Source organism: Aspergillus flavus, chromosome 4 (genome assembly GCF_009017415.1).
Source record: "Aspergillus flavus chromosome 4, complete sequence".
NCBI lineage: Eukaryota > Fungi > Ascomycota > Eurotiomycetes > Eurotiales > Aspergillaceae > Aspergillus > Aspergillus flavus.
In genome coordinates, this window is record NC_092405.1 from 3,036,035 (window position 1) to 3,058,230 (window position 22,196).

The 22,196-nt window shown below is 50.2% G+C and overlaps 12 protein-coding genes across 12 annotated transcripts; 9 read left to right on the plus strand and 3 right to left on the minus strand.

Annotated features, from left to right (window-relative positions):
* Positions 1-249: 249 nt before the first annotated feature.
* Positions 250-1,186, plus strand: F9C07_10716 (uncharacterized protein; the record flags this gene model as incomplete). The annotated part of the gene is made up of 2 exons (XM_041285953.1): positions 250-1,007; positions 1,063-1,186. The coding sequence occupies 2 exons, from the start codon at positions 250-252 to the stop codon at positions 1,184-1,186; spliced, it is 882 nt and encodes a 293-aa protein (XP_041146463.1).
* A 1,536-nt stretch (positions 1,187-2,722) lies between these two features.
* F9C07_10715 (phosphatidylinositol transfer protein sfh5) lies at positions 2,723-4,143 on the plus strand (the record flags this gene model as incomplete). Its single annotated transcript, XM_041285954.1, has 2 exons — positions 2,723-3,414; positions 3,468-4,143. The coding sequence occupies 2 exons, from the start codon at positions 2,723-2,725 to the stop codon at positions 4,141-4,143; spliced, it is 1,368 nt and encodes a 455-aa protein (XP_041146464.1).
* A 244-nt stretch (positions 4,144-4,387) lies between these two features.
* F9C07_1568716 (transcription initiation factor TFIID complex subunit) lies at positions 4,388-6,337 on the plus strand. The gene is made up of 4 exons (XM_041292129.2): positions 4,388-4,564; positions 4,651-5,086; positions 5,139-5,557; positions 5,616-6,337. The coding sequence occupies exons 2-4, from the start codon at positions 4,717-4,719 to the stop codon at positions 6,162-6,164; spliced, it is 1,338 nt and encodes a 445-aa protein (XP_041146465.1). The 5' UTR covers positions 4,388-4,564; positions 4,651-4,716; the 3' UTR covers positions 6,165-6,337.
* A 48-nt stretch (positions 6,338-6,385) lies between these two features.
* On the plus strand, positions 6,386-6,702 carry F9C07_2158480 (uncharacterized protein). The gene has a single exon (XM_071509277.1). It carries the CDS (start codon positions 6,424-6,426, stop codon positions 6,640-6,642), a length of 219 nt encoding a protein of 72 aa, XP_071366539.1. The 5' UTR covers positions 6,386-6,423; the 3' UTR covers positions 6,643-6,702.
* Positions 6,703-7,817: 1,115 nt separating this feature from the next.
* F9C07_10713 (S-adenosylmethionine decarboxylase proenzyme) lies at positions 7,818-9,355 on the plus strand (the record flags this gene model as incomplete). Its single annotated transcript, XM_041292130.1, has 2 exons — positions 7,818-7,938; positions 7,995-9,355. 2 exons carry the CDS (start codon positions 7,818-7,820, stop codon positions 9,353-9,355), a joined length of 1,482 nt encoding a protein of 493 aa, XP_041146466.1.
* A 667-nt stretch (positions 9,356-10,022) lies between these two features.
* On the plus strand, positions 10,023-11,814 carry F9C07_2158484 (hTAFII28-like protein conserved region-domain-containing protein). The gene has a single exon (XM_071509278.1). The coding sequence runs from the start codon at positions 10,171-10,173 to the stop codon at positions 11,386-11,388; it is 1,218 nt and encodes a 405-aa protein (XP_071366540.1). The 5' UTR covers positions 10,023-10,170; the 3' UTR covers positions 11,389-11,814.
* On the minus strand, positions 11,815-13,031 carry F9C07_2283708 (uncharacterized protein). Its single transcript, XM_041292137.2, has 2 exons — positions 12,616-13,031; positions 11,815-12,477 (listed from the first exon to the last, which is right to left on the minus strand). The coding sequence occupies exons 1-2, from the start codon at positions 12,878-12,880 to the stop codon at positions 11,915-11,917; spliced, it is 828 nt and encodes a 275-aa protein (XP_041146468.1). The 5' UTR covers positions 12,881-13,031; the 3' UTR covers positions 11,815-11,914.
* Positions 13,032-14,213: 1,182 nt separating this feature from the next.
* Positions 14,214-15,323, plus strand: F9C07_2069646 (adenylate kinase 3; the record flags this gene model as incomplete). Its single annotated transcript, XM_041292150.2, has 5 exons — positions 14,214-14,484; positions 14,538-14,821; positions 14,867-15,058; positions 15,113-15,169; positions 15,222-15,323. 5 exons carry the CDS (start codon positions 14,214-14,216, stop codon positions 15,321-15,323), a joined length of 906 nt encoding a protein of 301 aa, XP_041146469.2.
* Positions 15,324-15,680: 357 nt separating this feature from the next.
* F9C07_10709 (putative mitochondrial export translocase Oxa1) lies at positions 15,681-17,138 on the minus strand (the record flags this gene model as incomplete). The annotated part of the gene is made up of 2 exons (XM_041292138.1): positions 15,681-16,325; positions 16,380-17,138. The coding sequence occupies 2 exons, from the start codon at positions 17,136-17,138 to the stop codon at positions 15,681-15,683; spliced, it is 1,404 nt and encodes a 467-aa protein (XP_041146470.1).
* A 638-nt stretch (positions 17,139-17,776) lies between these two features.
* On the minus strand, positions 17,777-18,251 carry F9C07_10708 (outer membrane protein TOM13-domain-containing protein; the record flags this gene model as incomplete). Its single annotated transcript, XM_071507478.1, has 2 exons — positions 17,777-17,878; positions 17,979-18,251. The coding sequence occupies 2 exons, from the start codon at positions 18,249-18,251 to the stop codon at positions 17,777-17,779; spliced, it is 375 nt and encodes a 124-aa protein (XP_071366541.1).
* Positions 18,252-18,994: 743 nt separating this feature from the next.
* On the plus strand, positions 18,995-20,783 carry F9C07_2283711 (putative Cdc48-dependent protein degradation adaptor protein). Its single transcript, XM_041292151.2, has 3 exons — positions 18,995-19,275; positions 19,335-19,723; positions 19,785-20,783. Exons 1-3 carry the CDS (start codon positions 19,201-19,203, stop codon positions 20,503-20,505), a joined length of 1,185 nt encoding a protein of 394 aa, XP_041146472.1. The 5' UTR covers positions 18,995-19,200; the 3' UTR covers positions 20,506-20,783.
* A 77-nt stretch (positions 20,784-20,860) lies between these two features.
* Positions 20,861-22,181, plus strand: F9C07_10706 (putative nucleotide binding protein; the record flags this gene model as incomplete). The annotated part of the gene is made up of 2 exons (XM_041292152.2): positions 20,861-21,067; positions 21,267-22,181. 2 exons carry the CDS (start codon positions 20,861-20,863, stop codon positions 22,179-22,181), a joined length of 1,122 nt encoding a protein of 373 aa, XP_041146473.2.
* Between the last annotated feature and the right edge of the window lie 15 nt (positions 22,182-22,196).

Here is a 22,196-nt window from a genome sequence, read left to right on the forward strand (position 1 = left end):
CCCCTTTTCCACAGCAAACTTTGGTCAGCCTTAGGAGGCTCAAGTACCCCTCCAATCCCGCATCATTCTGACGACCACTCAGCCTCAGTTTCATGATCTTTGCGATCTCAGCTGACTAGGTTTTCCTTGACCAAAGAGCATCGCTGCTCCTCCTTCCTTTTATTGCGCCTTGTTCTCCGCAATCCATTTTCGTTTTCTCTGCCTTGTTCTTCCCTTTTCGTCCGATTTCTGGCCAACAGTTATTATACGATGGTGCACAACATGGACGAAACACACAAGAGACCGAAGGGTATCCTGAAGAACCCTAGCTCTCAGAGCATTCAAACAACACATGAAACTTTGGCCCCACGCGCTCCCTCTACAGAACCCATGGATACGAAGGAGCTCACCCTGCAAAATACCCTACAAAACGCCGGCCGTCGCCGCTCCTCCTCCACCACCCGTCCTGGGACCGCTTCTCGGCGCCAATCGGTGGCTAGTGTTCAACACGATGAGAACTCGCCACGGTTGAAATGGGATGAGGCAAATCTTTACCTGACCGAACAGGAAAAAACAGCTAAGATGAAGATCGATGAACCCAAAACACCGTATGCGCCGCGCTATGATCCAAGCCAGGACGAAGAAGAAATGGAACTTGCAGAAGCTGAAGACAGCTTGATCGATGCGCAAGGGGTGGTTGTGGACGAACTTGACAAGACAACCAAAGATCCTCGGAAAGCAGTTGCTGAAGATGAGATTCCTGATCTCGAGCTAGGAGAGCCGGAGGAGTCGATCCCTGATGGTGTTGGGGCCCAAGGCAGCGATCGCATCACACGCGCGCGGAGTCTGAGCAATGAGTCGCACCGGAGCGACAAGCATGTAGTTATGGGGGCCAACGAGCCCAATGGCGAGGCCAGCGCCGATGCGGATCACTTGTTGAGTCCCGAAGAGGCCCAGGAGAAGCATCGCCAATTTGAGCAGCAAAGGAAAAAGCATTACGAGATGCGGAATATCAAAGAACTTCTTGCGTATGTGACCCTTCTTACGGGATTTTCTCGTAGGTGTGCTAATGTTCCCCTTTAGCCATTCGGTAGATCTAGAAGAAATGGACGAGGATGAGGACGAGGGTGCGAGCAAGAACACTACCCATGCTATTCCGCCGCCGATGCCCCAGATTTCCCAGAAGTTCTTGAGGGAAGGGAAGTAGTGGCTGCGTTTTCCTGCTGACATTCTTTTCGATCATTGCTAAGCTGTGCCTATTATTATTATCTTTTTTTTTTTTTTTTTTTTTTTTATGTTTTTTTATCTTTACCTCATACCTATGCTACTTTTGTATATTTGTATATTCCCCAGCGATCTCCATGTTCTATGTTACCAATTGTGAGGACCACTATGGGTATTTCCGTCCCTTATTCCTATTGCTACGGAGACCAGTCATGTTCCAAATGACTTGGTCCCGTTGAGAGATGATGATAAATCATTTGGTGCGGGAACCAATCGGAGGATGAGGGCACCGTTGATCTGATAAGTGGATGTATGACTAGCTTTCGTTAAGGGAGAGGGGGGGGAAGAGGAATGAATTATTGACCTACTGTACAGAGGTAGCCATGGAAACTGGATGTGACTTGGGAGAGAGAACCTTACCAAGGGTTGTTCATGCGTGTCTGAGTGGTACAGTCACAATCAGGGGGTGATCAAGAGGCAGCAGCCAACACCCGTAGGGGCTCCACAATAGCCCTAGTTAGTCATTGCATGTACTGTGGTTGACTGTATAGTTATTAGTTACCCTTGGTGGATGTATATGTATATGGATATATATATATATATATATATATACAGGGTCAACAACAGTGACACACGGGAAACAAATCAAACAATAAAGAAAGTCAAAAAATTTACAATCTCGCTGTTCTTGAGAAACATGATTTATTCATGCTGGGCAGCTCCGAGAACGGGCCAGTAGCTAAATGAAAGGAAATGGCACTAACGATTCAGTTGCTCCTGAAACATGCTTCGTGCAGGCCGAGACGGTCGTTAGGCCACCATGAGAGAAAAGGTAGTACGTACGGAGTACCTGAAGGTGAATTTCTTTTTCTTCTCTCGATCGATGATGAATTATACTTTGTATCCTGGAGGAAATGTGATTGATCGCAACCAGAGAAATCAAATAATTCGGATCGGGGATGGTCAACTCAACAAATCAGGTCGAGTGAGAGTTGTCTGTATGTGTCATGTTGGTCAAGAATGTATCTCTCTCTCTCTCTCTCTCTCTTTTTTTTTTTTTTTTTTTTTTTCGTCTTTTCAAACCCCCCCCTTTAAAAAGCAATCTGTGAGTAATCCAAACGGTTTCTCGACTCTACTAAAAACTCGGGATATTTATAGTAGCTCCCGCGCGTTAGATTAAGGCTCATTTGCTAGATTAAAAAGCAAATCAAATCAGAACCAATTCAGACCAAATTTAATCTTACTGACCTTGACTGTCTTTCCCTCCTGTCAATTTCCTGCCCCTCGTGACTTGAGGGCATGTGATCTGTGTGGCCTGCTTTTTCGTCTGTTGTTTTTCGACTTTCTTTTTCCCTTTTCCTCCTGTCTCTCTCTCTCTCTCTCCACCGTTCATCGAGTATTTACCATTGCACTGTTATTCCTTTCCTGCACAGTTTCGCTGTCCTATAGAGCAGCGCCCGTCGAGTTCCTAACCCATCCATTCCACCTCCTTTTCTATCCCTCGACCCCAAACATCAAGATGGCTGATCAGCAGGAGAAGACTGCTTCTTCGGCTGTCCCCGAAACCCAGCCTCCTAGCCAGACTGCCGAGACCACAACCCAAACAACCGCAACCCCAGCTCCAGAGGTCCAAACAGAACAGACGCAACCCACGGAGTCTGGTCCGAGCGCCGCCAACACTACAACTGAGCAACCCACCAACCCACCTGCCGCAGAAGCTTCGAAGGAAAACGCAGCTCCGGCTCCGGCCCCTGCAGCGGAAGATGCGCCATCGGAACCTGCGCCCGCACAGGAGCAGCAGAAAGAGGAGAAACCTGCAGACAATAAGCCTGAGTATCTGGCCAAGAACCCTGCTTTGAGTCAGCTGTTCGATCGTCTGCCTACTGTGCTCTCCAACAGTGGTCATGATGAAATGTGGGGTGTCCCCCTCAGGGATTCCAGCGATGTTCCGACGGTCAACGTTCTGATCAAATTTCTTCGTGCTAACGAGGGAAATGTAAAGCTGGCCGAGGACCAGCTGACCAAGGCGTTGCAGTGGCGCAAGCAGACACGTCCCACCGCGTTGGTTGAGGGTCGATACAGCGCCAAGAAGTTTGGCGGATTGGGATACTTGAGCACGTACAAGGACGCCGACGGCAAGGAAACCGTTATCACCTGGAATATTTATGGAGGTGTCAAGGATCTTGGTACTACGTTTGGAAATGTGGATGAGTAAGTCAACGTCTCCCAGTGAAACCGGGTATATCATATCTGACAGCGTGTAGGTTCATCAACTGGCGTGTTGCACTCATGGAACTTGCCGTCAAAGACTTAAAGATGGACCAAGCTACGTCGGTTATCGACTACGAAGGCGAGGATCCTTATCAGATGATCCAGGTTCATGACTATCTGAACGTCAGCTTCCTACGCATGAACCCCAGCGTCAAGGCCGCTACTAAGAAGACCATTGACGTGTTCGCCACCGCCTATCCAGAGCTGCTTCGGGAGAAGTTCTTCGTCAATGTCCCCTCTATCATGGGTTGGATGTTCGCGGCGATCAAGGTCTTCCTGAGCAAGAACACCACCCGCAAGTTCCACCCTATCTCCAACGGCGCCAATCTGGCAAGGGAGTTCCCACCTGCCGTCAAGGAACAGTTCCCCAAGGTCTACGGTGGAAGCGCTCCTGATCTTCATGAGGGCGCTCGTACGGTCGCCCTTGAGGAGGACAACGAGCCAGCTCCCGCCCCCGCTGCCCCCGCGGAACCTACCGAGGAGGCCAAACCGGAGCAAGAAGCACCCAAGCAGGAACCGGCCCCGGAGGCCCCAAAGGAGGAAGCAATCAAGGAAGCCCTGGTGGAGGCTCCGAAGGAGGAACCCAAGCAGCCAGCTGTCGAAGAGCCGGCCAAGACTGACACGGCCGTTACGACTCAGGAGACAGTGGCTCCCGCTGAAGCCAAATAGATGCAACGACTTTGTCCTTTGATGCTCTGGCCGAGCCAGCTGGTTTTGATGGTAATGGTAGGGTTCCAAATTGGCGGAGAAGAATGCGTAGAATGGTTTGCGATGCTTGATTTGTGTCTGAAATTTTGATACCTCGGAAAGTTTGTGTTTATGTTCACAAGAGCCTGTTTATTCTGAACCACTTAATTAGAATAGTAATTTTTAATAATAGCCCAGGAGCAACGCATGTCATTGTTTTTGTTATGAAGTATACCACCAGTACCTGGTACGGAGTAAAGAGAAGGCGGTGGGGGGAATATTGTAACACCGAGACCCATAATTCCGCTCGCTTTCTTTCATACCTCCGAAGCTCATTTATCTAAGGTGCCAGGGACCACAAGCTGATCACCGCTCCGTGCTGTACACAGCAGTCGTACTTCTGGTAATTGCAACCAGAATGCCCCTCACCCTCCTCGAATCCTCTCTTTTTTTTGCGATAATCTGATTACTCTCTATCCCATTGATTAGAGTCAGACATCGTCACTCACGCGACTACCATCAACCCGTCAAACCAGCAACTCCAAACACCTCAACATGTCCGTGTGGAATCCCGATAATATCCGCGACGTGGCCGAGTCCGTCGGCATCGTCAACCTCAACAACGATGTAACCGAGAACCTCGCCCGCGACGTTGAATATCGTATCGCTCAGGTGCTTGAAGAAGCCCTCAAGTTCATGCGCCACAGCCGGCGCACTCTCCTCACTACACAGGACATAGCGCAGGCTCTGCGCGTGCTTGATGTGGAGCCGCTATATGGATATGAGTCTACAAGGCCGCTGCGGTTCGGGGAGGCGTCGTTGGGACCAGGGCAACCGTTATTCTATGTGGAGGATGAGGAGGTGGATTTTGAGAAGCTGATTAATGCACCGTTGCCGAAGGTGCCCAGAGAGATCTCTTTCACTGGTATTGGAATTTTTCGCTAAGATGTGTTGATGTTTCACTGACTTCTCATTAGCACACTGGTTGGCCGTAGAGGGTGTACAGCCATCGATCCCTCAGAATCCTACCTCAGCGGACTCGAGAAACCTTGAATTGATGTCCAAGGGTCCCAATGCAAACTCTACACTGGCGGCAATGAGTGGCAGTGGGAATGTTGCCGTGAAGCCCTTGGTCAAGCATGTGCTATCCAAGGAACTACAATTATACTTCGAAAAGGTCTGCAACGCCTTCTTGGATGAGTCTAGTGAGGAGTACAGAACGTCGGCCTATTCGAGCTTGAGGGAAGACCCAGGACTTCACCAACTAGTGCCGTATTTTGTACAATTTATCTCCGAAAAAGTCACGCATGGCCTGAAAGACATCTTCGTCCTGACCCAAGTGATGCGCATGGCGGAGGCTCTGGTGCAGAATAAATCACTCTACGTAGATCCTTATGTGAGTTTGCCTCCGATTTTCCCGTGTGGACGGGCTTTCTAACGCGTGGACGCCTTAGGTTGCATCTCTGGTTCCTCCCATCCTAACCAGTCTAATTGGTCGACAGCTTGGAGGCAATGCGGACCTATCCGAACAGTTTGCCCTCCGTGAGCTGGCCGCATCTCTTCTGGGTCTCATTGCCAAAAAGTACTCACACTCCTCCCACACGCTCAAGCCCCGGTTAGCTCGGTCGTGCCTGAAAACGTTCCTGGACCCGTCGAAGCCGTTCGGGGCGCACTATGGAGCCATTATTGGTCTCCAGGCTGTTGGGGGAGCGGAGGCCGTGCGGGTCCTGATCCTGCCTAACTTACCAACCTACGGAGCCCTACTGAAAGACGGTATGGCGGAAGAGAATCCGCGACGGCCCGAAGCAGAGAAAGTGCTCACTGTGTTATTTGGGGTCCTCGGCACTTTGCGTGAGGGACGCACGGCACTTGCCAATGGGCATAATGGCGTCGTCACGGAGGATTTACGTGGGCGCCTGAATGGTAAAGTGGGAGAATTTCTCGCAGCCAAGATCAGCGAAGCGGGGGAGGTTGATATGGTGCATGCGATCCTGGAAGTGTAGATCTTAGGCCCCCTCTTGTGCTGGATCGTCTTGCTTTTGGCCCGTCATTATTATCATTGTTTTTTTTTTTTTTGTTTTTTGTTTTTCCCTTCCTTCAGGGTTACTTTTTTTAGCACATAATATTGGCGGTGGGACGGATAGGTTATTTGATGTTTCGGCGTTGGGGGAAGCGATGTTACCGATGTTCAATACACATACCATATAGCATTTTTGACTTTAAAAATTATTTTTTTTTTTTTCTTTTTTGGAGGGAGAGAAAATGCCTCATTGGATTTTTAGTATTATAATGAGTCATTTAATTGAAGGGGTTGGGTGCAGTGAACCTTGCAGGCGCATACTCAGAGTATGCACGTCCGCCACTTTTGGATACATTTTGACTTGCTTCGATCTGAATTTTCGACTCTCCGCGTTCCTGACCGACGTCACTTTCCGGCTGACTCAGCCCGCCCTGTTCACCGCCCACCGTTTGGGAGTCTAAGCCGGGGTTGGTCAGAAAAAGGGATAAAAAACCACAAGGAAAAAAAAAAAAAAAAAAAAAGGACGAAAGAGACAAGGAGTGTCGCACGACCATTAGGAATTCGTCTTCCTCCACTCTTCAAGATCAGGCATCGATCGATCATCTTTTTTTTCTTCCTCCACTTCCCCCGACTGACGAGAGCTGAAAGGCTTCATATATCATATTTGTAGTTCAGACGGTACGCCAAGTGTCTCGAATAAAAGATCAACATTATTATCTTCTCTTCAGGTCTCGTTCCATTCTCTCAGATTCTGCGAACGAGCCCAACCCAACCTGGAACTAAACCGAAAAGCGTCAACCACTCCCGTCGCTTTGCGCCCCACGACTTTTTCTCGGGCCCACACACCGAACAGCAATTAAGAAAGAGGGCAATAAATATCAGGATTCACCTGCACGCCTCTTAACCCCACGTCAACATAAATTTCTGCTTTTCGATTCCACCGTGCTCTGCACCTCCTTCTCTCCTCTTCGCTGGAGCAATTGATATACCAGTCTCGATTTCTGGCAATTCCTCCGTGAGCGCTTGCAGATGTCCAGACTCGTAGCGTCTCGCGACAATTTGCTACTTTGAGCTCGATTGCATTTTAGCCTTCTATGAGCCCGAAGGATCTACTGCGATACCTGTCCAAGCCTGCGAAGTAGGTTGTCCCTGGTGGTGACGGTCTTGGTGGTGGATGCAATGCTAATCCCCACTGCCCTTCAGGCCCCGATAACGCGACTCACGCCTTCCCACTCTTCTCCAACTTCCCTTATTCCAATTAGAAAAGCAGATATCCTCGTCTGCTAGACCCGATACTTTTACCGGTATCGGTATCTTCCAGTACGAGGGTTTGCGACTGATAGTCACCATTCCTTTCGCCAGAGGCATTTTCCTCCTTTCCCTCTCTTTCCGCCCTCCCTAGCAGCCCTTCAAGGCTTTTGCTGGACCCTACCTTTTTTGGCTGTGTGCCACTTTCACCCGACTCGTTCAGGGCCTTCTCTCTCAGGCGGACATCCCCCCCTGTTCGTCTGGGCAGCAGATAGTGCTTCCTAGGCTTTCTTGTCTACGGTCCACGAATCGAGCGCGTCGCTTCACTGCACATCTCAAATTCATATCATTGCCACCAGCTCGCCTCTTAACCTGTTAATCAGTCAAGATGGTTTACATCGGGATCCCCAAGAACTATACGCAGTCGCCATCTTCGTTTATGGCGACCCCCTCTCTTACCATCAACCATGAGGTGACGCAGGATCTTGATTCTACCAACGCCTTCGAAGGTACGTCGTGCACAATCATGATCAGGCCATGCAGTGCAAATTCTAATGAGAAACAGGACCCGAGAAGCTTCTGGAGGTCTGGTTTGCCCCGTCCGCCAATGAATTGGGCTCGTCTCAACCTACCGGCCTAAAGGCTGTGCCGGAGGAGGTCTGGAAGGACATGCTGGATCTCGTCAATTGCCAGGTGCTTTCCATTGTCTCGTCCGAGGACGTGGATGCCTACCTTCTGTCAGAGTCCAGCATGTTCGTCTGGCCTCACAAGCTTATTCTGAAGACATGTGGCACCACCACCTTGCTCTCGGGGCTGCCCCGCATTCTCGAGATTGCTGCTCTGTTCGCCGGTTTTCCTAAGTCCGCGGCTCCTTCCGGTGGGGTTGGCATTGCAGCTGCCCCGTACCGTGTGTTCTACAGCCGTAAGAACTTCCTGTTCCCGGACCGCCAGCGCGGTCCCCACCGCAGCTGGAGGGACGAAGTGCGAACTATGGACAGGCTCTTCTTGAACGGCAGCGCCTACATGATTGGCAAGATGAACGGCGAGCATTGGTACCTCTACCTGACCGAACCCAACACCTTACTCACGCCTCCGGCCAGCCCTAAGGGTGATGAGGAGGTCACGGAGACCAAGTTCCTTCAGATTCCGGAAGGTGGTTTGCCGCAGGGAGATGATGCCAATGATGAGACGCTTGAGGTGCTGATGACCGACTTGGATGAAGAGAATGCCAAGCAGTTCTATCTGGAAAATGCCACCGCTGTTGCTGAGAAGCGCTACCGCAACTTCGACAAGGATAACAGCGACCATGTCGACGTGTTCAGTAACAACTCAGACATGGATTTGGAGGACACGGATGGTACCCGCATTCTGCCACCGGAACTGACTACGGAGGGTCACGCCTTGGGAACTGTTGTTTCCGAGTCTTGTGGTCTTTCGGATGTCTATTCCAAGGAAAAGTTCCCCGATTCGCGCATTGATGCCTACCTGTTTACTCCCTGCGGCTTTTCTGCTAACGGCGTCATCCCGACTCCGGACCCGAAGGCCAACACCCACTACTTCACGGTGCATGTGACGCCCGAGCCTCACTGCTCCTATGCGTCCTTTGAGACCAATGTGCCGCATTCGCAGAACGGCCAGACCACTGCGGGCATTGTGAAGCAGGTGGTGAACATCTTCAAGCCGGGTCGCTTCACCGTGACTCTGTTTGAGAACAAGCCCAGTGATGCCGAGCTCAGCGGCATCGGCGAGGCCAAGTACATCGAACGGCAGGCGGCCCGTCGGAAGTCTCAGGTGGAGCACATCGAAGGATATCGTCGTGTGGATCGCATCGTTCACGATTTGGATGGTTATGATCTTGTCTTCCGCTACTATGAGCGGCTTGACTGGAAAGGGGGGGCTCCTCGGCTCGGAGAAGAGCGCATCTAAGGGGCGTCAATCCATCCCTCGTGTGATCTGCTGATTCATCGGATTTGAAATTGCTTTGTCATTACTGTCTTCTCTCCCTATCGTGTCTGTTTATTGCTTCGTTGGATTATTACTGAGCCGGTTTTGTTGAGCTTTTGCTGTTTCAAGCTACTGTTCGGACGTTCATTGAGTATCATGGCCTGGATGGTTTTTCGGTTAATCAATTTACTTGGTATGTCGGCAACATGACCAGAACAAGGGTTCTTTTCCGTAGCAGCTTTAATCACTTCCAATGCTTTTCGTATTCATGTTAGTTCCATTACGATGATTTTAGAAGTAGCCATCCCACCTTGTCGTCTCTCTTCCCGTACGTTCTCTCCGTTGGCGGATGGCTTTTGTCTCTATTCACATACATGTCGATGCTTCATGAAGCGAGCATGGTAGAGTAGGGGGACTTTGACGTTGACTGATGGAATTAGGGCTAATAGTGAGATTTCGGCCCCAAGATATTTCTGCTATTTTCTCTAACAGACTGCATCTTACCTATTACCTGAAATAGAAGGATTCACATCATGAATTGCACAGCTATTCCACTAGGAAACGAATGAATATAGAGTATTGATTTAAAGTATGTACTGGATACCCCAGGCATGGGTACCTACCCTAAGCGGACTAGCGTGCCCAGGCGTCAAATCAGTTATCGGACCTTTGATAGTGAACCTTCGATACATACCTCAACTTTTAAATCAACAACACCAAGTGAGCGATCTCCATAAGATCCAACACACCACCCCCGAAATCGATATATACCCCAGATAGACAGAGAATAACTCACCATGTCCTCACCACCGCCAACAAACCCCCTAAAACGTCCCTCCATCTCATCCTCCGCCTCCCAACCTCTCGGCACCAACCCTAAACGACCACGCATGCACCCGCTCCGCCAGACTTCCTTCCCGACGACTATCGACGCGGATTCGCGCGCATACGGCGCTGCTAGCGATGCAGGCAGTGTGACGGGCAGTTTCACTGGGAGTCTGGGAGGTACAAGTGCGGACGGTGTATTTCGGAACAAGAAACGCGGGCGCAAGAGCAAGGCGGAGAAGGAGCGCGAGAGGGAGGATGTGGCGAGAGGGGAGATGCGGTCGTCTGTTGATGCGGAGGGGTCTGTGAGAGCAGGTGCAACGGGTGGTGGAGGCGGAGATGATGGGGATGATGACGAGGATTTCGAGGATGAAGGGGAACTGTTGGGAAGAGAGGAAGGGGCTACTGATACGGAGGCTGAGAAGAAAAATCTTGCGTATGTCTTCCATCCTTTTTTCATTTTTTATTTAAATTGCTTCTCGGGGTGTTTTCTGTGTCCCAAAGTGAAGATACTAATTGGTTGCTATAGATTGCTGGTCGATGCTTTTAATCCTTTACAGTCCGAGCGGTACGATCTGTTCAAACGAGCGAAGCTGAGGAAAGAGACCTTGCGACGTATTGTGAATCATGCGCTGTCACAGTCCGTGCCGGCAAGTGTGGTTACTACGATAAACGGATTTACGAAGGTCTTTGCAGGAGAGATCATTGAAAAGGCTCGGACGGTGCAGGCTGAATGGGCGGAGGCGCACGATCAGGCTGCGATAGCTGCTTTTGAGGCTGAGGAAGCCGCGACAATGGCGCGCGCTGCGAATGCATCGGCTCCTGGCACTCCAGGCCCCGGTACGCCGGGGCCCGGCGGACAGCCTCAGGTGAAACAAGAATCCTCGAATCCCTCGTCTTTCCCTGTGACACGTACCCCCGGGACACCGGTTCCATCCGGTGTAGCAAGTTCGCAGCAGTCGGTAAACGGCACTGTACAACCTACAAGGGAGAGGGTTTTCAAGATGCCTCCTAATCCTCACCGGGGACAACTACTTCCGTCGCATTTGCGAGAGGCTTTACGACGCTGGAAGCGGGATGGCGAGGGAGGCGGTGTCGGGTTCTCCGGACTGAGTATGGGAAATCTGGGAGTTCGCGGATCGGTGACATGGGGAGCAGGCAGTGTTGGCGGACGACGCATTTTCCGCTAAAGGAGCAATGCTTTCTCGATCTACATATCCTTATGACGTGACGAAGGGCGCAAATCATTTGGATTCTGAAATGAACTTATGGTCGTGTTTCGACTCAGCGTCTGGAACTCGAGCACCTACTATCTTTCCCTTTCGGAAAGAAACACTCGCCCACGGCGCCTCCTTGTGATGCTCTGCTGCTCAATCGTTCTGGGACTCCCCTGCGACGAAGTATACATATTGACAGTGGAAGCAGCCGACCCGCTCCTGGTATACCAGAGATAACATCGCGTCCCTAACCCGCATTTACAAGCTCCCGATGAGCGCAACAAGGCCATACTGAGGCCCCTCAACTGAGTTCTGCATAAGGGAATACGCTGTGCTTCCGGCATTTCCTCGCGTCCAATCCAGAGCCTCAACATAATAGTACATATTAGATTTTTAATGACATAATATAGCGTTTAATTCATCTACTGAGGAAAGAGCCTCTCTCGTGGCATGAGATAACCACGACAGGACATTAAGAATGCACACCCCTTGCAACGCATCAGGATGCCAGCTCATGCGTCCTAGCCGACGTAGTCAATTCCGCAGGACGAGCAGCATTTTTCCACTGCCCCGTCTCATACTGTTGAATCCCATACTGTGAATTACTCCCAGCCACAGACGTAGCAACAGCGCCATATCCCCCAGCCCAACTACCAGCCCTAACGCTACCACCACCACTGGCGGCAGCAGCAGCAGCAGCAAGACCCTTCGTCCTAGCCCTCCTCTCCCAAAGCGCCCAAGCTATCGCTCCCAGAGCAATAACACCCAAGGGCACACCGACGCCAGCGCCAATCGCGACATCCCTCGAGTTCGAGCTCGAAGACGACGAAGACGACGTGCTATTCGACGCGCTAGTTGACGCACTCAGCGACGAGACGTTCGCAAGGGCCGCATACCCAGCAACAAGGGTCGCGTCCGGCACGAAGAAGGGACTCCCCGATGCAGAATTACAGGTCACCTCGGAGCCGTTGCTTACGGGATCGTTGCAGCAGTATTCGGCTAGTCCGTTGCTGTTTAGACCCAGTGGGAAGAGAGAGGAGCCTGAGCTGCGGGAGACGTTCGCTATTTGGGTGTTTTGTTAGTTTACATTGGATATTTTTGGGTCTTCTGATATGACATGATGGTATGGAGATATGATGACATTCGACGAGAAATATCATGTACTTGAATGGAAATGAGACCGGGTAAAGTAAGACATACTACAATACTGCGGACAATTATCCGAGTCCCAGTTCGGATCTGTACAGGCGCCCCGGGACAAGACGTACGGTTGGATGGCGACGTTTAGACACAAGTTATTCGAGAGACAGAGATTCCCGGAGCGGCAGCAGGAAGCGTATTTCTCATCGGAGCAGGGGACGTCCTCTGTTGCGGGCGTGCCATCGGGCCAGTAGCATGTCTGGACGCTGTATACTGATTGGATTAAGAGAAAGAAGAGGAGATATAACGGTGGAGGAAGATTCATGGCGGGTTTTTATACTAGGGAGGTATTATAATGGGTTGTTTATGGGGAAACCATGAAGGGCAGAGTCGGTACCCCAGTCGAGGTGTGTTGGGGGGGGGGGGGGGGGGGTTTGTCTGTCAAATTTATTCTAGTGTCAGATTATCTGAAAGGGATGACTGAAGGCGCTTAGCGATTGCTGAGCTGACGCTTGAATGGACGTGCATGAAGCTTTTGCCAATTCCAGTAAGAGAGTGGAAGATCTTCATTCGCGTCAGTATTGGTAATTACAATGGTCTTGTTTCCGCTCAAGGCTTGACTGCGTAAGATCCAATCACCTTGCATTTCCATTCCGAAGGATTGCTTCTGTCCATGAGATGTTTATTTTTGGGAGAAAAGCCCCGAAAGCTTAGTGGCCTGGTTTGCCGACGTCCCGATCATCCTGTACTATTCTTCAAGATCCCCATGGTCAATTCATAGTACAGAGATTTTCAAACCATGGAGTTATCGCGACCCGATTCAAACTCATGAAGCCATATCAGGCACAACAATACTGCCTCCATAAGATAGAAAAGTGTCAGCCCTATCTGCGAAACGGATCAGCCTCAACACCTAGACAAAAAGCGGTAGTATACTGAAAACCTACCATACTGAACATGACGAGATCAACCAGGGCGGTTCGCAACGGAACGTCGATCAGGAGTAGCGCCACACTCATTCAAGATGGATGATTCTAAACGTGATGGGCTCCCTGGCATCCTGTAGCCTATGGCGCCGCGGACGTTGGTCGTCGAGACGAATAAGTCCCCTACGGATAACCTCCAAGACAAGGATGATTATGATGGTGGAGACGAGCAATTCGAGCCACTGCACCAAATAACCGTTGTATCTGCCCTCAAAGTCCATCCTAGATAAGCATTAGATCCGTCCGCGCAATAGACATGAGCTGGATAGGATAAGGGGAAAGTTTAGCCATTTATCAGGCCTCGTTGTCTTACAGATCACTGGTTATCGCCGAAGTCTTTATTCCTGTACCCTGTCAGTCAGTCCTTTGTTGAGAAACCCAGTTCAGGGTTTGTATACTCACCGAAGAGAACGATATCAGAGCAGCTGTTCACTAAGAGGTAGTACCTGAGTGTCCTCATCGATGAGAGTGAGATAGAAAGATGCTGACAAGAAAATGTTAATGAAAGGATTCTATTCTCAGCACTTTTTTCATCATCACCATCATCGTCAAGGCGACTAAGCAACGAGTCAGCGACTATGTGTAAACGAGATGTGAAACGCATCACAGTAAACAAGGACCTCACCATAAATTTCTTATATAGCGCGTGCTCCAGTATCCATCATTCACATAATGGCAAACACGCTCCTTTGTTGTCTCTTGCGGTCTTCCATAGCCATGTTTCCTCAGCTGCTGCTCAATCTATTCAATTACCCAGTCAATACGAAGAGTGTCGCCCGACGCTTCTGGTCGGCCCTGCCTTTTTCTGGGCTCTGGGAGGCTTGCAGCCGGACCTACGATAAATCGGCGTGTCATCAAGACAGGGCCACGATCCCGCTTAAGGGAAACCCCGTATCAGGCCCAGAGAATAATTCGAAGGTCGCGACAGTGATCTTCATAATTGGTAAGCTGAAAGTGTGCCCCTAGGACAAACGGTCTCATCTGATCAATGCACAGGAGGTCCGGGATCGGGAAAGAGTACTATTGCAACCAGGCTTGCTGCGGACCTGGGCCTCATCCATCTTAATCCCGACGAGATCGTTAGTCGTCTAGAGATCATCGGCTCCGGGGACGAGTGGCTTGCAGTGAAAAGCACCGTGGACGAGAACGGAGCTGTTCCTGACGATCTACTCAGCCTTCTCTTGAAGATAGAAATATCCAAGCATCTAAACGCACACCAGCGTGTGTTTCTGATCGAGGCCTTTCCCAGGTCATATGCGCAGTTCATGGATCTCACCAGCGTGAGTCAGCCCTAAGTGCTGAGATTCTCCTAACCGCGTCATTAGATCTGTGGCTACGGTCTTACTATCAGCCTTGACGTGTCCTCTGCCACGTTGATGAGACGCTTTATGTTCGAGACTAAATCATTCTCGGAGAGAGTGGCGCAAATGGAGGATTTCCTCAAACGCGAAGACGCTTTTGCCGGCGCAGAACTTGCTCTCTATCCACATGCCAATTTCACGGATGGCCTTGTTAAGGTACGTAAGGCGGTTTCTGCATGCTGACTTGGAATGGATCCTGATCGGCGACAGGTTTGCGCTGAGCTGAAGGTTGAAGAAATTTACCCACATCTAAAAGATCTCGTCGCGGTACGACCAAGGATCTAATCCGAAGAAAGATCCGTACATTAACATTACCTAGAGGAAGCTTGCCAGTCCTACAACGGCTCTCTGGGTCAAAGAACTGGGCATGGAAATGGTGTCCTCGGTGGACCACTTTGAGTCTTCGACTCAGCTCCCCTGACGTGTTCTCAACCAAGTAGTCGTCCGAGATCAGGCATCTTCCAGTGAGTTCTTCGTCATGCAACAACGCGTTCATCACTTTTCTGAGGAAGGCTTGCATTTTGATATTTTTTTGTGCAGTATAATGTACTGGACGATGGTATTGTTGCCGCTAAAAAGGATAGTGTATCAAGCGTTTGTTCCAATATTCGACCTGTTAACAAGTAGCCTCCGAAACTGAGAAACAGCCGGATGTTCTATTTAGTCTGAGTTCATTCTAAATAACACATAAAACAGAGAGTTGAATGGTACACGCCATATTATACAATGAATAGAGTCTCGATATGCAGATGGCCGCGTGTGTGGCATAACCTCGTGCTCACCTTTGCTTGGAGTGTTTGAATGCGGAACGGGCCTTCTCCCTTTCAAGCTCCAGAGCTCTGAGGTGGGCCTCTCGTCGCGCATGGTTTCTCTCCTCCCGTTTCCAGTCTTCTTCTTCTTTCCTCCTCTGCTCGTAGTCTGCCGCTAATTTGCGGTCCTTCTCGCTGAGCCGAGCGGGTTCCGCCAGCGACCCGTCTGCGTTCTTCTTGGGCTCATTCCCCATTGCCGAGTCTAACTTTCCCTTCACATCAGTTGTAAGATTATCGTAATTCTTTTTGACGCTATTGAGCGTACGGTCGACGAAGCTAAGCTTTTGGCCCTCCTCTACTGCTGGCACTTCCATGGTTTTATCCGCTTTCTGGGTGTCGAGGATCATGCGGATCGCTCGGCCATGCTCCTCGGGTGACATTCCGGTAGCTTCTACCGGCTTTTTAGGAATGGCAATGTTGGCAAATTGCCGGAAGCTGTTAGACGAGAGCATGTATGCCTGCCCCAAAGCAAACAAACCGGTGGATAGGAAGTAAAGCTGAAGAGCACTAGGGAAAAAGGACATAAACGCGAAAGAAAAGGCAGGCATTCCGTATAGAACAGCCCTGCCGACGGGTGAGTTCGCCATTTGGTTCATACCGTTCTCTCCACCTTTCTGTGATAATAGTTAGCTTTGCCTTTCGGGGTATAGAGGCATACCCGGTCATACCTTGAAAGACATATACATAGCAAATGCTGTAGCAGCTGGAAGCAAAAAATACGGATCCGCAACCGTGAGATCCTTGATCCAGCCAACAGACTCTGCAGCCAATCCGGGTACTGGCAAAGAAGTCATTCCCTTGACAACTCGATAACAGCCAAAACCCAAAGGAAGCTGAATAAATGGTATCATTGTCTTGTAGAATTTGATACCATGATCACTGTGGAGTTGCTGCAACTCCGCCCTCGTTTGCATCATGTCCGCATGCCTCTTCTCGTTTGCAGCCTGCGCCATCTTGGCCCGGAGGGGTGCAACAACGTCTTTCAGATTGTGTATTTTGGTGGAGACATCCGCTGCGCTAAGCATTGGTTTCAGCAGAGCCAAACGGACCAAAAGACCCGTCCCAACAATACTAGCCCACCATGGCAAACCAGCCCAGATGTGGAAATGCTCGATGAAGTATTCAATCATGGACGAAGGGCCCCAGCCGTAGTCGAGTCCTAGGTCTTTCAGATATCCAATCTTCTCAGGAATGGCGGTGATGTCAAAGTCAGAAAGATCGGATGCTTGTTCAGGTGCGGCGGTTTCTACAGCGGTTGCAGCAGTGGCTGTCGAAGCAGAGGCAGCGGAAGCGGTGGAATTGAATCGTGCGGCCGACGCATGATGAATGGAGGAGGCAGGCCTCCACGACAAGTTTCCTGCAAGCGACTGGTTCAACCTCCCGTATCGTACAGGGAATCCCGAAGCATGGGGACGGAATGAAGACATCTGTCAGTGTTTAGTATTCGCCGACGGGGGAGAAACGCATCCCGATAAACGAACCGATCGACTGGAGCGTGAGAAGGCAGTCAATCGCTGCCGGGCAATGACAGGCATAGCGCCACGCCCTTTCAGGCCAGCTCCTCCCAGCATCTTTGCAGTTAGAGCCAACGGAGAGGCGAAAGTCGAATTATGAACTGGGGATAACGTTCCTGAAGGGAAGAAGCGCGACAACGGCCGATTGATCGGACTTTTTGCGCCAAGCCCGTTTTTCTGCCGGGCGGCCGGAGAACCCCAGGCTTTTACCGGCTTGTTTATATAAATGGTATAATATATCGGCCAAGATAGTAATGATAATGATGATGATGGTAGACTAGCTGTCGCTAAATCAGAAGGCTATACAGCTGCAGCTAAGTCATCGCTCTCATGCCAAACTCGAGGTGCTTCGCCAGACGCCATCCAGCCAGACAGTACAAGTACTACTCATGCCTTAGGATCTATGTACATTTGTAATTCCCACGTATACGTCCCATGCTGTAGTAAAAGATAATCAAAGAATCTTGCTAATAATTCTGTTTGTGTTGTTGTGCTTTTCAGTGTGAGCGCGGTCGCAGTGTCTTATAGTGAGCTAGCTCCCAGCATCCGTCTTACTCCAAAGACGCCGTGTCTCGCAAACTGTTATTCCTCCGTGATGGAACTTCTCGAACCTCCACACCAGGACCGACTGATCTCCGATAGGTAGGGAAAATCTAGCGGCAAGATTACAGTATTAGCATGGTCCGTTGATACTATGCGGAGACCCCGTTTGCAGGCAGGGGTGCACAGCAGAAACCGATCAGGTAACCGTACCTTCGTGCCAGACCATCCTAGGCGGAAGGCTGCTTCATGTGCAAATAGTTCACCAAAGCCCAGCATGAGTCCATTCACGAAGGGAAGAACCAGGTTGATGGCGGCGCCTCGCAAGATACTCCAGATTGTAGGGGGTTTGTAGAGGATCAGAGGGGAACTCGACGTCGACTCGGATAACTCATTGTTGGCCGAATAATTCTCCGAGTCTGAACGAACGGTCAAGCCGGATTCGTAGAGCTCCACGCTCGAGCTTGTGTGGTCACCCGAAGCCATGATGCGGGGGTAAGGGAAGAACGCGCCGTCAACCAACTGAGTGCGATCGGAGATTGGTCGTAGGGGGAAGATCAACGGGAGGTGGTAGTGATTTGGCTCGGAAGGATATTCCAAAGAGACGAGTTCAGGTTCTAAACCTTTTTTCGGTGTGCAAATAACAGGCGTCCTGGATTTGCTGGGTCTGGCTAGAATTGCATCTAATAGTACCTTGCTCGTCGTATATGTTGATGCTTGGATACACCTGACCGGTTATGTAATCAGGAACTACATGCCGCTTCAACGAAACACCAAAGCTACTAATCAGATATGGTACTGTTCTTTAGAGGTAAGAATGTCATACTTTTACTCAAGGTATCATTGACGCCTCATCGACCAGGCCACATTGCATGATTTGTTGCGTCACTTTAGTACTACTGTTATGCTAAAAGTTGAGTAATTATAATGCTCTCCAATCGGTTTAGTTACGACGATGGGACCCAATGGAGCAAACGGCGATGATTGGGCACTGGAAGGACTGGTTGAGATGCCACCTGTAGTTCTGTGTATCGCAACAAGTGCAGAGCACTAAGTCGTACATCCTAGTGCTGTTTATGTTTACTGGATAGAAATAGATATACTGTCCATATATCTTCCAACCAAGAACGAACTTCATTCTCCAAGATGGAAGGCAAGTATCCCCCACTGATTCCTGAGGCATCAATGGAAGATCCCCTCTTCCGATGACCAATCAGGTAACAGTGACGTACCTCATTGGTCCCTCAATTGTTGTTCTTCAGCTTTCTCGGAGATGAACTAAGCATCATCTCGCATATCTTGCACTCCATTCACTCGGATTCCCTTATTTAGTCCCTCCTTCAAGTATTCTGGCCTCATCACAAATACTTCCGCGCTTTCACATAAACTAGCTTGATAACGCTACAAGCTATTGGGGTTTTAATATACCGTCAGCATGGAGCGTAATCCCACCATTCAAGATGAGGACGTCTCTCAGTTTTGTGCCATGACTGGAGTACGTCCTGAACATGTAAGTCCCCTTCCTTTTCGCGCATGCATATATCTCCCGCTAACTCCCCTGTTTCAAAGGCACAGGAGTACCTCGCAGCTAATGGAGGGGATCTTGAGGCCGCCGTGACTGAATTCTTTGCCGAACAAGACGAAGCTTTACAGGAGGGAAACACGGGCGCTGGCCAGACTCTTGGAGGAAGCGAAACTGCGCCGTCCGCAGGCCGGTCCCTAGGTGGCAGCTCCTCTCAGTCACCATCGTTTACCCCGCAACCATCTTCCACATCACGCAAATCCGCCCCGAAAAAGAAGTTCGCGACACTGGGTGATTTTTCCTCCGGCGGTGGCGATGACTCGGAGGAGGAAGATGACGCAGTCAACCAGGATTTGTTTGCTGGAGGTGAAAAGTCTGGATTAGCTGTACAAAACCCCGATGATATCAAGAAGAAGATCATCGAAAAAGCAAAACGGTTAGTCAGGGCGCTTCTGTAAAGCAGAATTTTGCGGTCGTAAATGCTAAATATCTCTTAGGTCTCAGGTCCCAGCATCTGATAGCTCCGAACCCCGACGGTCTTTCTTCACAGGTCCCGCTCGTACTCTCGGTGGCGATGACACCCCCAGTCGGGTCATTGATGTTCCAAACGAACCTGCCGCGCGACTACCACAGCGTGTTCAGCGGACACTACACTTCTGGGCTGATGGGTTCTCCGTGGACGACGGTGATCTTTACCACTCTGACGACCCCCGAAACGCGGAAATTCTTGATGGTATTCGCCAGGGTCGCGCTCCGCTTTCCATCATGAATGTGCAGCCGGGTCAGGAGGTCGATGTGGAGATCAAACAGCATGAAGAAAAATACGTGAAACCAAAGCCGAAATACAAGCCTTTTGCTGGTCCTGGACAGCGCCTCGGCAGCCCGACGCCGGGTGTGAGAACGCCAACACCTCCGACTGCCCCTGCTGCCGGCCAGATCAACTCAGAACCTGCCAAGCCTAATGTGGATGAATCGCAGCCGATCATCACCCTTCAGGTCCGTCTTGGTGACGGAACACGCCTGACGTCCCGATTCAACACCACGCATACGATTGGTGATGTCTATCAATTTGTCTCTGCTGCCAGTTCGGATAGCCAGAGCCGTCCCTGGGTGCTGATGACCACATTCCCAAGTAAAGAGCTTACTGACAAAGCGGCTGCCCTTGGAGATCTGGCCGAGTTCAAGCGAGGAGGCGTTGTGGTACAGAAATGGCAATGAAGAGTTAACACATGGTCCACCATTATAGACTACACAGGTTGGGTAGGATGGGCTCGATTGTTTTCAAAAGTCTGAAGCCAAGGGTTGAGAACTTTTACAGTTTTCTACGAGACTCGAAATGGTTGGATGATTCATGATAGCAAGCAATTTAGACCATTGACTTGTCTCCCGAGAGCACTAATGAAAAATGAAAGATCCAAGATCCATGTTGAGTAATGACCATGACTGATGCCAGTACCTTAGAAGTTGAATGATTTCAGAACCTTTATCTGTTTGAATCCTGCCTTGTAGAACTTCCTGAGTAGATACACAACGTTATAGGTATTCTACAGTAGAAGAAATGGCGAACAGACCAATGGGAATGATTCCAAGTCAATCAGTGATTGATAAGCAAAATCCACTCCGCAGAGTGACGCAGAAATCCCGCGGCGAAATCGACTTTTGCCATCTTATCAGCAACTCGACCAGCCATGCATGGAATCTGATATCCCTCCTACCACGCTCGAGACTAACAATTGCTACCGGCAAAATGCCTCTAGACGGTGTCAAAAATATCGTGCTGGTGAGTCTTACTCAATTCATTTAGGAACCAAAACAGTAAAGAACAAATGTGCCCCTCATCGCTTATCGATAACGATCATCTCTGGATCCCTCTCATGCAGAACAAAGCGATGTCTGGCTGTAGAGCGGGCACACTGGCCCAAATAGAACTAAACAACCTATATTAAATAACATGGAACTAACATAAATGAAAATTATAGGTTCTATCCGGCAAAGGAGGTGTCGGCAAATCCTCCGTCACCCTCCAACTTGCGCTTGCCCTCACCTTACAGGGAAAATCAGTTGGTATACTCGACATTGACTTAACAGGCCCCTCAATCCCCCGACTTGTGGGGCTTGAAGATGCAAAGATTACCCAAGCGCCCGGGGGCTGGGTCCCCGTAACAGTGCATCCGGCGTCCACAAACGATGGCGCACAACGAGGTTCTCTTCGCTGCATGTCACTGGGATTCCTGCTCCGCGATCGCGGCGACGCGGTCATCTGGCGCGGACCGAAGAAAACAGCCATGATCCGACAGTTTCTGTCTGATGTTTATTGGGGGGAGACGGACTACCTACTTGTCGATACGCCCCCTGGCACGAGTGATGAGCATATTGCTTTAGCGGAACAGTTGCTTAGATCGGCCACCACGAATCCGGCTGCTGGGTCGTCGACTATGCCGAGACTAGCGGGTGCGGTTTTAGTTACCACGCCCCAGGCGGTTGCGACGTCTGATGTCCGGAAGGAGGTGAATTTCTGTGTGAAGACGCAGATTCCTATGCTGGGCGTTATTGAGAATATGTCGGGATATACGTGTCCGTGCTGTGGGGAGGTGACGAATTTGTTTTCCAGTGGTGGGGGGCAAGTGATGGCCCAGGAGACGGGAGTGAAGTTTTTGGGTGCTGTGCCGGTGGATATCCAGTTTGGGGAGTTAGTGGAGGGGAAGGTGGTTGACGAGAGTGACGATGAGTTTGAGGATGGTGCGCAGCCGGAACAGAAACGAGAGCAGAAGCAGGATGAGGTGGTGGATGAGCGGCCGCTGGTGGAAAGATATAAAGATTGTTGGTCATATTCCCGGTTTGAGGGATTTGCAGATACACTGCTATCTGAGATAGAGGGTGGCGTGGCGAATTAGTTTTTTTTTTTTTTT

Excerpts from the sequence above, each read along its gene's own strand:
- F9C07_1568716 (XM_041292129.2), top strand. The coding sequence starts at position 4,717 with ATGTCCGTGTGGAATCCCGATAATATCCGCGACGTGGCCGAGTCCGTC. Across the intron at positions 5,087-5,138 it reads CAGAGAGATCTCTTTCACTG|CACACTGGTTGGCCGTAGAG; the intron begins GTATTGGAATTT and ends ACTTCTCATTAG. Across the intron at positions 5,558-5,615 it reads CACTCTACGTAGATCCTTAT|GTTGCATCTCTGGTTCCTCC; the intron begins GTGAGTTTGCCT and ends TGGACGCCTTAG.
- F9C07_2158480 (XM_071509277.1), top strand. The coding sequence starts at position 6,424 with ATGCCTCATTGGATTTTTAGTATTATAATGAGTCATTTAATTGAAGGG.
- F9C07_2158484 (XM_071509278.1), top strand. The coding sequence starts at position 10,171 with ATGTCCTCACCACCGCCAACAAACCCCCTAAAACGTCCCTCCATCTCA.
- F9C07_2283708 (XM_041292137.2), bottom strand. The coding sequence starts at position 12,880 with ATGAATCTTCCTCCACCGTTATATCTCCTCTTCTTTCTCTTAATCCAA. Across the intron at positions 12,478-12,615 it reads TAATTGTCCGCAGTATTGTA|CGAACGTCTCCCGCAGCTCA; the intron begins GTATGTCTTACT and ends ACACCCAAATAG.
- F9C07_2283711 (XM_041292151.2), top strand. The coding sequence starts at position 19,201 with ATGGAGCGTAATCCCACCATTCAAGATGAGGACGTCTCTCAGTTTTGT. Across the intron at positions 19,276-19,334 it reads CTGGAGTACGTCCTGAACAT|GCACAGGAGTACCTCGCAGC; the intron begins GTAAGTCCCCTT and ends CCTGTTTCAAAG. Across the intron at positions 19,724-19,784 it reads ATCATCGAAAAAGCAAAACG|GTCTCAGGTCCCAGCATCTG; the intron begins GTTAGTCAGGGC and ends AATATCTCTTAG.